Raw genomic sequence first — 12,582 nt, 5'->3', positions numbered from 1 at the left:
TGAAGTTACCTAAAATATCTATTAGTTAATCGAAATAATGAGGTTATGGTTTAACCACTCATGCCTGTCTAGAATATATATTCACACATCCATCCTAAACCAATTAATTAAAAGTGATTTTGTGTTCAATTTCGAGGATAATTATTTAACTTTGTTTATAAGTATATAATTAAGCTAAGTATTTGGATGGAGAGATTTATTTTGGGTTCACCTGAATTTGTGTATGCGAGAGAGAGACTTTTGAGTATTCTTGAATGTGGTGAATATCGTTTATTACATGATGAGAATGAGCTATTTATAGAGTTTACAAGAAGGATATTACAGTAATTTCATACTAGAACACGCGCTTTGCGTACTAACTACCTAGGCCTAAGTAGATACGTCCTGAAAAGGGTGTCAGATTCTCTGTCGGGTCCTTGTCTTTGAAGGCAGCTCTGGAACCGCCTCTCTAACTTGACTTGGAGCCGCTTCTCTGATGGCCACTTCTCTACCCAGGTTTGGATCTGCTTTACTGATCCGGTCTTCTCTGGTCTAGTCTCCTCTGGTCCGACCTTCTCTGGTCAAGTCTTCTCTGGTCCGATTTTCTCTGGTCTGGTCTAGGGGTGAGCAAAAAATCCGAAACCGAATAACCGAACCGATCCAAATCGAAATTTTAAAATATGGTTTGGTTTTTTCGATTTTTCGGTTCGGTTCGGTTCGGATTTTTTTAAAACCGAACAAAACCGAAAAACCGAATTATATTTATAATATATATATATATAAATATATGTTATAATATTTTAATTATAATTTTATAATATCTAACTTCTAATATTTTTTTAATTTTATAGTTTTTTTTTGGAATTTTCGGTTTTTTTTCGAAAATTTCGGTTTTCTTCGGATTAATTCGGTTTTTCGGTTCGGTTCGGTTTTAATTATAAAAATTTCAGTTAATTTGGTTCGGTTTGTTCGGTTAATTCGGTTCGGTTCGATTTTTTTTTTTTTAAACCGAACTAAAATATGGTTTGGTTTGGTTTGGTTTTAGCAAAAACCGAACCATATAACCGAATGGTCACCCCTAGTCTGATCTTCTCTAATATTCTGATTTGTTTATATGGACCACGTGGTATGATCTTGGGTCAACACATATTTTACCCCTCATCAGTTGTGGTTATGGTCATAATAAATGAAACAATTTTTATATCTGAGTGATAATTCTTAATTTATATTTAATTATATTTTATCAAGTTTTGAAGAGAAATCACTTTACATTGTAATTTATTGGTAGAAAAGATGCAATAAACATTAGTTGTTGAATGTGACAAAGTATTGTGATGAAGTAAACAATGTGCCTATGGTTCAACCACCTAAAATCATTGATCATGACAGAGCATGGCTATGAACCAAAATGGTAAGGCTAGAATTTAGCCACAGGAAGATGTCTAAAATGTATAACACCCGAACTCATCCAAAATATGAATAAGTAGTTTTATTATTAATTCGCGTCTCAAACTCATTTAATAATACCCGTTAATTATTCGAAGTCATTTCAATTTAATAATTAGTTTTTGTCGGAGTGATAATGTGAATATTATAAAATAAATATTAATAATAAATGAAATGAAATAAACTAATTTTAAAACAGATAAAATTTCAAATAGCCATATCAATTAATATTTGAACATGTTTCGAATTTATATATACGTACATGTTTCAAATCCGATTAAAAAGTGATTTTTTTTTCATTTATATCTCATCTAAAATATGCTATTACAAATTGTTACAATAATAGTATTTGTTATTTTTGAAACTGACCACTCAAGTTATGCAGCTCAATTTTTGAAATATTTAGGAAATAAAATTAGAAAGAAAAAAAATAGAGGGAGGTCAGAGTAGGTAATTGGGAATTTGCGATTTGACAATCATTTTTATTTTTGTCAGATAACTTGAAAGTTACTCCCCAAATTTCACTTCAAATGTCTCAAAATTATAAGACAATTCTATAATTTTGAGACATTTGAAATGAGACGGATGGAGTATAATCTAGCTTTTAATATTTCTGACTCGATTTTTTTAAATATTTTTGTATTACATATATCTGACTGTCTTTTATCCGTTTTATATTTTCAGAGATGTCAAAACCTGTAAGGTAATGTAAATCTTCGAATTAAGATAATAATATGGATTTAATACAATCATTTAATTAAGGTAAATTGTAGATTTTGTAAGGTACGCAGTTCGATTTTTGAAGTTTTAAAAAATAAAATTAGAAGGAAAAAAAATAGAGGAAGGTCAAGATAGGGAGTATATAAGATTTTCTTTTTATCCATTTTATGTTTTCACATATATCAAACCTATAAGGTCATGTAAACATCTAATCCAATGAAGATAATAATATGTATGTAATGCAATAATTTAACTAAGATAAATTATAGATTTTGTGAATTTAAAAATTATTATTAAAAATAAAATATGAAATTAAAAATATATAAATCAGGAATTTAGATAAATAAAAATAAAGAATTATGGAGATGTATAGGACGATGGATTAAGGGTCTTTTGTATAATGATGTGGCATTAATGTAACTTCCGGAGCTACCCCAAAGCCGGCACTAATTTAACTACATTAAGGGGGGTGTATTCGTTGTGGAATTCCACAGACTTTAAAAAGTCCATGGAATTTAAATTCCATGGAATTCACATAGATTCCAGACGACTTTCAAAGAATTCGTGGTTGAATTTCACCCCGATTTTCACTGATTTTCAAAGACTTTTGCCGGATAATTTTGGAATTGAATTCCATGAAACCAGCGTCCGCGGAGAACCAACGCCCGTTAAAAGAGACCCAGCGCCCGCGGAGTCTCAGCACCCGCTGAAAACCCAGCGACGGCTGAGTTCCAGCGAGCGTTGGGTCTCTTCTGGCTTTAATTTACTATCGCCATTCCCTCTCTCTAGCCAAAAGAAAAACTTTTGCATCGTATTAGTAAGAAATCTCAAATTCACTCCCAAAACCGAAATAATTATAGCCGGATCCAAATACCTTCACTGATGGATCTGAAGCTTCGGGTACTGTTTGCTCGACTGCGGATGCGGTAAGTTCTTCCTTTCGAGGACTGATTTTGACTTTTGAAGGTGATTTTTTGGGGAACGACTGCTGATAAACTGCTAGTGTTTGTGTGTTCGTGTTTGTGTGTTCCACAAATCATTATGTGGAGTCTGACTGCTGATAAACTGCTGCAAGCTAGCAATGTTTCCCCTCTTTTTTGTTGTTTTTAAGGGAGCCTGCACCCTTTGTTACCAGTGGCAATAGTATCCCCCTTCTGTTTGATGAAGAAAACTAGAAAGTACTTTTATGTAACCAATGATATTCATCTTGTTATTAGCATCATATCCTCTCTATCTAGCTATCAGAATCAAACCTTTTTTCTTTTTTCTTCTCTTGCGTGCTGGAATGTGATACTTATTCACCACTGTGCCTCGAAAAATTGAATGTTGGGGTCTATCGGAGATATGTTTTCGGAGTTGGACCGGAATTTCGAGCGTCGATTTAAGACGGCTTCTATTTTGATTTTGGGAGTAAGCTCTTGAACGGCACTGAAGCCGTGATGCTCCCGAAGAATCTGCTGTTCTCGAATATTTCTGAACTGGGCTTCGCCATGATTGGAATCAGTTAATTACTTTGAAGAAACCTATAAATTTTGAGAAAGACGCGATAAAATTGAAGAAATAAGGTTTGTATGTCAGTGGCAGTTTGTGGCCAGAGAGTGAGAGGAGATAGAGAGAAACGGAGATAGTGAGAAGGAGGGGCGATTGCTGAGTTCCAGCGCTCGCTGGCTTCTTGGCCGCGGGCGCTGGAACTCAGCGCTCGCTTAAAACTTCCCAGATTTCAATTCTCGTGGTTCTTGGCCGGATTTCGTCGTGTGTATTTTTTGGATGAAATCCATGAAAGTCATTCCGGATTTTAAATCAATGGAATAACGAATACACCTAGATTTGTATGGATTTTAAAAAGTCTTGAACGAATACACCCAGATTTATATGGACTTTTAAAAGTCTTGAACGAATACACCCAGATTTCTGCAGACTTTTAAAAGTCTTGAACGAATACAGCCAGATTTTTAAAATCCATAGAAATCCATCAAATTCCACAACGAATACACCCCCCTAAGTTAAAGTAATTGAGGGCTAGATGGTAAATTTATATCCCGGGAAATCTCCAATATAAACCCTCGCTTCCATTATAAACCCACAGAACCCTCTATTTCTTCTATTTCTCTTCTCGTTTGTTTCCTGCGGCTAGGGTTTTCAGCAGAGGCTTTATCTCTCTAGCATCTCTGTGTTTAAGGTTAGATATTTTGCCTTTTCTTTTTTTATGTCTCTTGATGTGCGATTTTCGATAGGATTTTTGTGGTTTTGTGATCGATGGAGCATGTTTTTGATTAGTTTTTGTTTTCACCGAATTGTGAGTTTTTGTTTTCACAGAATTATGTCCTTTTGTTTTTATGATATGAATCTTAGAATTGTACTAGTGGAGCCGATCTTATTCTTTTGTTGATTTTTTCGTGATTTTTGTGTGCTTTTAAGATTTTTTTTATCAGAGATTAATGTATTATAAACGGGCAAGTGGATTTGAAAACATATTATGCTTATGATTCGTTCGATCCATTTCGATCTGTTCGATTGTTCATGTATTATGATGGCTCCGACACTTGCTATTCTTTAGCAAACCATAGGAAATAGTTCTGAGCTATTATTTCCAGCGTTAATGCCTGTTTTTTCTGTTTAATTTTATGTTCATAGATCATACTATGAAATTTAAATGGGGATTCTTATGTAGTGTATGTCAATTAAGTGATGGTAACTTCTTGTTTATATCGTTTTTATATCTTATATGCTAAATAAATCTTCGTGTATTATTTATTGCAGCTCTTATTAATCAACAATGGGTAAAGAGAAGACTCACATCAACATTGTGGTCATTGGCCATGTCGACTCTGGAAAGTCGACCACCACCGGTCACTTGATCTACAAGCTTGGTGGTATTGACAAGCGTGTCATTGAGAGGTTCGAGAAAGAAGCTGCTGAGATGAACAAGAGGTCATTCAAGTATGCCTGGGTGCTCGACAAGCTCAAGGCTGAGCGTGAGCGTGGTATCACCATTGATATTGCCTTGTGGAAGTTTGAGACCACCAAGTACTACTGCACGGTCATTGATGCTCCCGGACATCGTGACTTTATCAAGAACATGATTACGGGTACCTCACAGGCTGACTGTGCTGTCCTCATCATTGACTCCACCACTGGTGGTTTTGAGGCTGGTATTTCCAAGGATGGTCAGACCCGTGAGCATGCATTGCTTGCTTTCACTCTTGGAGTGAAGCAAATGATTTGCTGCTGCAACAAGGTAAAGACATTTTGAAAATGAATTACTTAATTAGATTTTTGTATCATCTTGGATTTAATCTTGACACAATCTAACATATTGTTAACATTGTCGTGCAGATGGATGCCACCACACCAAAATACTCCAAGGCTAGGTACGATGAAATCATCAAGGAAGTGGCCTCCTACCTTAAGAAGGTTGGATACAATCCCGACAAAATCCCGTTTGTCCCTATTTCTGGATTTGAGGGAGACAACATGATTGAGAGGTCCACCAACCTGGACTGGTACAAGGGCCCAACCCTTCTTGAGGCACTCGACCAGATCCTGGAGCCCAAGAGGCCATCAGACAAGCCTCTCCGTCTCCCACTTCAGGATGTGTACAAGATTGGTGGTATTGGTACTGTGCCTGTGGGTCGTGTTGAGACTGGTATGATCAAGCCGGGTATGGTTGTCACCTTTGCCCCATCTGGTTTGACAACTGAAGTTAAGTCTGTTGAGATGCACCACGAGGCCTTGCAAGAGGCTCTTCCTGGTGACAACGTGGGGTTCAACGTGAAGAACGTTGCAGTAAAGGATCTGAAGCGTGGTTATGTTGCCTCCAATTCCAAGGATGATCCTGCCAAGGAAGCTGCCAACTTCACCTCCCAGGTCATCATCATGAACCACCCGGGACAGATCGGAAATGGATATGCCCCGGTGCTTGATTGCCACACCTCTCACATTGCTGTGAAGTTTGCTGAGATCTTGACCAAGATCGACAGGCGTTCTGGTAAGGAACTTGAGAAGGAGCCCAAGTTCCTTAAAAATGGTGATGCTGGTATGATTAAGATGATTCCGACCAAGCCCATGGTGGTGGAAACTTTCTCCGAGTACCCTCCTCTTGGACGATTCGCTGTGCGTGACATGCGACAGACTGTTGCTGTTGGTGTGATCAAGAGCGTTGAGAAGAAGGACCCATCTGGTGCCAAGGTTACCAAGGCTGCAGCTAAGAAGGGAGTCAAGTGAAACGTGCAGGGTCGTCTTTTCTATGTTGGTCCTAGAGAAGACTATTTCCATAAATTATGTTTTAAGAACTTGGTTTTCTTTTTTTCAAGGATGTTAGGATGTTTACATTTCTGGTTCTGTTGTATTCTCCTGCCTTGTATGTTGATGAACCAATCTCAGAATTGGGTGCTTGACAGACGGTGGCGGGAGTTACGGCATTGAGCAGTGTTGTCATCTTTTGCTTATTTATGTTTCTTCGTTTGAGGTGTCTTATGTTCTACTGCGGCTCTTAAGTATTGTTGTTTATCTATTTCTATTTTACTCATCTTATTGTCTTTGCATATTTGTTTCTAATGTTCGTTTTTATTTTCTTTGTTTTATTTATTGTCCTTTCTCCATTCGTTCAATCCTTGAAACATGTCGAATTCCCAGTGACTCTGGAATTCTTAGATTTTTTCCCTTCAGTTTTTATAGTATCACTATCATTGATCTATTGAACTTATTACTTTCTTATATTAAGTTGTTTCTAAACACCGTAGCAGTGGGATATTATCTCTATCTCAATTAGGTTATTCAGGTTATACATTACATGGTAATCGCCTTAGTTTCTCCTGATCGTATTCTGAGGCAAACCTTTTTCTGGTAATTTGTGTTAATACAATTCGGTATTTATCATGAAACTTATCTGTAGTGAAAAAATTGTTCAGATAAACATCCAAAAGCTTGTAATGATAAAGAATGCTAGTTGTATTAATTTTCAATTTTCCTATAGAATGTATGACACTCATTTCTCCATGTGTGAAAGTGAAACTTTGCGAGCAAAATCGTAAATGAAGAAGGTTTACGGTGCTCCGCAACCGAGGAAACAGCAGACATGGATACAATTCTGAGGTTGGTGCGAACCAATCACAATAACTTCTTGGGGGCTCATTTGATGTATTTTTATTATACTCGTATTATTCATTTCATTTATAAAACATCTTCTTAGGATGAAAAAGATATGTATTTGATGAGCGAAGAATTAATCAAATAAATTAAAAAAAGTAATGATTAAAAACTGACATAGTGACTAATGAGCGCCAGTTAGTGAAGTTAGTTCGAAAAATGGACTAGAAAGATGTTCCATAATTGGATGAAAATAAAAAATTAGAAAGCTAATTTTTCAACGGAGTAGTATATTAATATTATATTTGATAGAATATATTAAAATATTTATAACATGTACTCTCTCCGTCTCACGAATCTTGACACGTTTGGTTTCGGCACGGAAATTAAGGAGTTGTAAATTAGTGTTTAAATGTGTAGGTAATAAAGTATAAAAGTGATAAAGTAGGAGAAAAGATAATAAAAGTGATAAATATGAGAGATAAGGTAATAATTATTACCAATATTCGTGGGACGGCCCAAAAAAGAATACGTGTCGAGATTAAAAAAGAATACGTGTCGAGATTCGTGAGACGGAGGGAGTAATAAACTATTTAGTATAATATGTTAAAATTATATAAATTCATAATTGTTAGTATAATTCTAATTTGGAATACATATACCACCTAGAAGGTGACATAAAATTACATAAATTTGTATAATATTTTTCAACTTTTAATTTATAAAAAACTGTGTATTTTGTACTCCATTAAACAATATATTAGGATGTTACGATATATTATACGACTTAATAGCTGGCACCAAACGAGCCCTCACAAAATGAGATGGGGAATGTAATTTCTTGAAATAACCAGTTCTTTATCTCGTTCAAGTGGATGAACAAACTTGGAAAAAAAGTGATGAAACCTAAACTATGAAAACGTATGTCTTTGACTGATGCTGGCGATCCCCCAACTTTATTTGGTGTCTCAAAGCAAAGGCCAAAGCCACAACTCAAAGAAACAAGTACTGAAGTACATCTCTCACTTCATAGGCGAACACTGCAAACCCAGACCAATTCAGCATAAATGAACGTGGAGATGTGCAGCAAGAGAGGAGAGATGATCACCAATTTGACCTTTTGGGATAATATTGATGGTTGTTTGCACAATTGCACGCTGCATGAAAAAAAAAATGTTAACCATCAGCATCTAGATCAGGATACATATAGTAAGTAAGAACAGAAAATATTCACAGTGGAAAACATGTATTACCAATTTTATGAAGGCCTCAAGTGCATCTTTCAATAGCTTATCAACTCGTTTCAAAATAATATTTATATAGCAAGAAATGGAAGATGCTCAGATAGGTTTTGATGAAGGATATCAAAATCTGTTCTGTAATGATCCTACAGTCATTCTGGGTGCAAAAAGTTGGAATTTTTATGACTTTCGTGAAGATTGTCATGGGGCGTTTACTTTAGAGGATTAGCCTTGATAGAAAAAAATGAGTTTAAAATTATTTAAGGCCATTATTTTAGGGCTATTTGCAAAAATAGGCCACTATTTTTCGGACTTGCAAAAATGGGCCAATTATTTTAGTTTTTAGCATTTTTAGGCCACATTTGAACTCAATTCAGCATTTATAGGCCACTTTTTGGGGTCAAAATGTGGCCCAAAATAGCCTGATTGGGTACACATGTGGCCTAAAAATACCAAAAACTAAAATAATTGTCCTATTTTTGCAATTCTGAAAAATAGTGGCTTATTTTTGCAAATAGCCCTAAGATAATGGCCTTAAATAATTTTAAACTCGAAAAAAATAGTAAGGCTAATCCTTTGTTTACTTTGATGGATTGAAACTTTGGGATATCTCAAGGCCCTTATTATTTCAATCATTTGAAACATTTGGGATATCAATCTCAATTCATTTCCTGTTGCAGGAAAATTGAGTTTGTGCTGCTGAAGAATGAAAATTAGTCTATCTATTAATGTATGCAGAGCATGCTATAATATTGTCTGTGACATATTCATCAAGGTATACATTATTTTCAACATATCTATCCCTCATTTTCTCATGATAAATTTACAACCAAAGGGAACACACCCTTAAGAGAATTATACAAGACCTAAGATTCACCACAATTTTCTATTGACATACATTTTAACATGACTTCTCTTAGTTGCAAATAATAATACTGAATTGTGAAAGCCCCTAAAAAGCAACCTACAACGAAACAGGTGAAATCTTGACAAGGATATCAGATTGGCTTCAAATAAGCTATAGATTTGGGGGGTCTACAAAGGCAGCTGTGTTTGTGTATTTGATGGCGTTTCACCTGTAGTCTAGGCTGTCTAGCACCATTAAAATGTGTGAAACTTTATATTAATGATACCGGTTTATACACATATGGTGCAGAAACTATGATGATATATGAATTCCAATCGAGTATATATTGTTCTTGAAGAGTGTGTGGAAGAGTGGACAAAAGCAGAAGCACCCTTACCTATTATTGGCCTTCTATTGGCAAAGTAATCTTCCATTCTTCCAGAACTTCGGCCAAATATTCCAACTGCATAAAGATAAGTCAGCATCCAGTACACCACTAAGAGTTGAGTCCTGCTACCATCAAAAGAGTCCACAGCTTGCATATCGATGATGCAGCACCTCATTCATATTCTTAGCTGCAGTGATGTGAACCGTCAGAGCACAGTTACTCCACCAAAGCAACATTGATGGAAGAAAAGAATGGTTCCATTACGAAGAAACAGACTCTTAGCAACACAAGTCATTTCTATAGAGGTCTTTTGACATTTTATAACTATATAAGAACACATAAATAATGAAGAATAGGCAAGTATAGTCAGAATATCAACCAAAAAGCAAAGACAATATACTTATCTTCAACGATAAACAAAAATACAGAACAAATCCAAAGAGACAAATCAAAACTGAGATCACCTGCACCAAGCATATACATTCTAAGAACAAAATTTATTGCTCCTCTTTCTTTTAGCATGATAGGAACTGAAGGACTTATAAAACAGTAATTAGAAAGAATTGATCCAACCTTTTACCTGAATACACATCATATACTTTCATAATGAGTGTTATCTTCAAGTTCATACACAATCTTCTGGTATGTTTGCCTGTCTACAAGTTTCTTTTCTTGCAGCTGGTCCAAGAACCTCAAAGCCTCTCTAGTCCCTCTCTGTCGTGACATTTCATCCGACACAGTTCTATAAGTGATGATGTCAGCCCACCTCTGGTTTTCAGCCATCTCCCACAAGAATTTCACAGCTTCATCAATTTCTCCCTCGAGGGCTAAGGAGTTCACAAGGGAGTTATAGGATTTACTGCGAGGCACAAAACCACTCTTCTTCATTCTCTCACAAATCTCTCTAGCATTCTGTGTTCGTCCCTGGGCACACAGCCCATGAATCAAATAATCGTATGAAAATGAGTTGGGCTGGCATTCGTAAATCGTGCCCATCTGGTGAAAGATTCTAAGGGCATCATTGACATGAAGAGAAAGCACATATCCTTTGATCATAGAATTCAGACAAAAAATATCAGGCTCAATCCCATCATCCACCATTTGTTTGAATAAACTTCTTATAGTCTCCATATACATATGATTGATATAAGAATTCTTTCCACGGCTCAGAAGCGCGCCAAACAGTATGTTATAAGTTCTTATCGTCGGCCTGCTATCCAACTTCCTACAATCACACATACGCTTGAATATATTCACAGCCCTAACCAGTTTCCTAGCTTCAGTGAAGTAATAAATCATGCTATTGTAAAGGGGCTCAGACGCAATAGAAGAAACGGCTAGCACCTGATTGACGACATAATCCATCTCCTCATACATTTTAGCTGCACCGAGCTTCTTGATCGTAGCGTGATAGGTCAACACATTATGCCTGAATCTGTGCTGTTGGGATGCCCAATTGAAAAGCTCCAAACAAACTAATGGATCTTCCTGTAAGGCTATGACATCGTGTAGCTCTTCAGGGGTGAATCTCGGTGGGAGTTGGGATTTAGCTGCTTGGAAAAGAGCTTCGTTTAGTGCGGGTTTCGCTGCTGCTCTCTCTCTCTTCTTGATTCTCCTCCTCAGTGTTCTTGGTATCGGGCCTTTGTAGATTCGTGAAGAATACGATGCAGCAGATGGGTTTCTGAAAAAGACTGCATTTTTAGGTCGTTCGCCGTGTAATAGAAACAAGAATGTTGGATTTGAGAGACTCTGAAATGTGGGTAACGAAGGAGTGCGAGAATTTGATCGGGTTAAACTGAAGATACTGTAGTAGGAGGGTTTATTGGGTTGGAGGCGTTGAAATTTGTTCCCGCGTAGAGTGAACATTTTGGGAATTGGGGTGAATTTCAGTTAGTTGATGAAGAATGGTATTGTTTTGAGATGATGTTGATTGTAGAATACCTGCAGGTGGTGGTCGATATGGGGCCCGTAGAAGATGAGGCGACGGCAGTGGGTGGATTGCAGAATTGGTAAGCGATTACCGGGAAAGTGTTTGATGATATGTCTAAAAGAGCTGATGCCTTGCGGTGTGCATATGTTGTGAATACGCCTTCATCAAATCCTAATAGAAGGGGTTTGGGTAAGTGTTAAGTGACGAGTTTGGGACAGGTTTATAGACATTCTAGCTAGGGTTATTGAGGTGATCGGCTACAACCAGATGATCGGCGGCCTCAAGAAGCTGGTGGCGGCGCCAACAAGATCAGAATCCAGAAACTGTACAAGGACACGACGGCATGGGCCTCGAGCTCTACTACAACTACTCCCCAATCCTCAACAATAATCCCTCCGCGATTTTCCTATTTTGTGATTCTGTCTACTGTTTTGCTCTTGCTAGAGCATCAGTAGCATCAACCACTCTACGGGGTGTTTGATAAATTATGTGGGTTAAGGAGTGATAATTTTTAACTAGGAGGCCCATGGTTGGAAATGAAACTCATGTAATTTAGCCTAGTGTTTGATAAATCAAGAATAAAATTTAGATAGCATGAATTAATTGTTTGATAGCTTAAATTAAAATCTAGATTAAATAGTGAAATTACTATTTTAACCTTATACTATTAAAAAATACTAGAAGTCTATTTTCGTTGGTAGAACCAAATTTGTGCTACAGGCCTCTCCCATCATCTTCCATCCCACCCCCGCCCCCATCACCGCCTCTCTCCCTCCCTCAAGCGCCAGCCGCCACCTCCAACAAGAATCAGCGCAGCGCCTCCCTCTCTCCAGATCCGACTCGCCCACCGCCAATAAGATTAACCCCACTGTCGCCTCCCCTTCCCTGCAAAACCCCAAAAAAAGAAACAACTCATCTTTTCCCACTTCAGCCCTTCCATCCC

The 12,582-nt window shown here is 37.0% G+C and overlaps 2 protein-coding genes across 4 annotated transcripts; one reads left to right on the top strand and one right to left on the bottom strand.

Moving 5' to 3' along the window:
- The first annotated feature begins 4,169 nt into the window (after positions 1–4,169).
- Positions 4,170–6,673, top strand: LOC131000684 (elongation factor 1-alpha). The gene is made up of 3 exons (XM_057926712.1): positions 4,170–4,324; positions 4,906–5,383; positions 5,482–6,673. The coding sequence occupies exons 2-3, from the start codon at positions 4,922–4,924 to the stop codon at positions 6,367–6,369; spliced, it is 1,350 nt and encodes a 449-aa protein (XP_057782695.1). The 5' UTR covers positions 4,170–4,324; positions 4,906–4,921; the 3' UTR covers positions 6,370–6,673.
- A 1,380-nt stretch (positions 6,674–8,053) lies between these two features.
- On the bottom strand, positions 8,054–12,081 carry LOC131000682 (pentatricopeptide repeat-containing protein At2g27800, mitochondrial-like). Of its 3 annotated transcripts, none has more exons than XR_009093770.1 (3): positions 10,283–12,081; positions 9,719–9,896; positions 8,054–8,390 (listed from the first exon to the last, which is right to left on the bottom strand). XR_009093770.1 is itself a non-coding variant. In XM_057926711.1 (2 exons), the coding sequence occupies exon 1, from the start codon at positions 11,573–11,575 to the stop codon at positions 10,301–10,303; it is 1,275 nt and encodes a 424-aa protein (XP_057782694.1). In that variant the 5' UTR covers positions 11,576–12,081; the 3' UTR covers positions 9,266–9,896; positions 10,283–10,300. The 3 variants fall into 3 exon arrangements, 1 of the variants encoding a protein (XP_057782694.1); XR_009093769.1 differs by having other exon boundaries at positions 10,290–12,081; XM_057926711.1 differs by lacking the exon at positions 8,054–8,390 and having other exon boundaries at positions 9,266–9,896.
- Positions 12,082–12,582: the final 501 nt, after the last annotated feature.

This window comes from Salvia miltiorrhiza, chromosome 8 (assembly GCF_028751815.1).
Source record: "Salvia miltiorrhiza cultivar Shanhuang (shh) chromosome 8, IMPLAD_Smil_shh, whole genome shotgun sequence".
NCBI lineage: Eukaryota > Viridiplantae > Streptophyta > Magnoliopsida > Lamiales > Lamiaceae > Salvia > Salvia miltiorrhiza.
The sequence above is the reverse complement of the archived record's forward strand: the minus strand, read 5'-3'. Positions and strand labels throughout refer to the sequence as shown.

What these genes read in the sequence shown, in the direction of transcription:
- LOC131000684 (XM_057926712.1), top strand. Translation starts at nt 4,922, where the DNA reads ATGGGTAAAGAGAAGACTCACATCAACATTGTGGTCATTGGCCATGTC. An exon ending in TGATTTGCTGCTGCAACAAG is followed by an intron (nt 5,384 to 5,481) that starts GTAAAGACATTT and finishes ATTGTCGTGCAG; the next exon opens with ATGGATGCCACCACACCAAA.
- LOC131000682 (XM_057926711.1), bottom strand. Translation starts at nt 11,575, where the DNA reads ATGTTCACTCTACGCGGGAACAAATTTCAACGCCTCCAACCCAATAAA.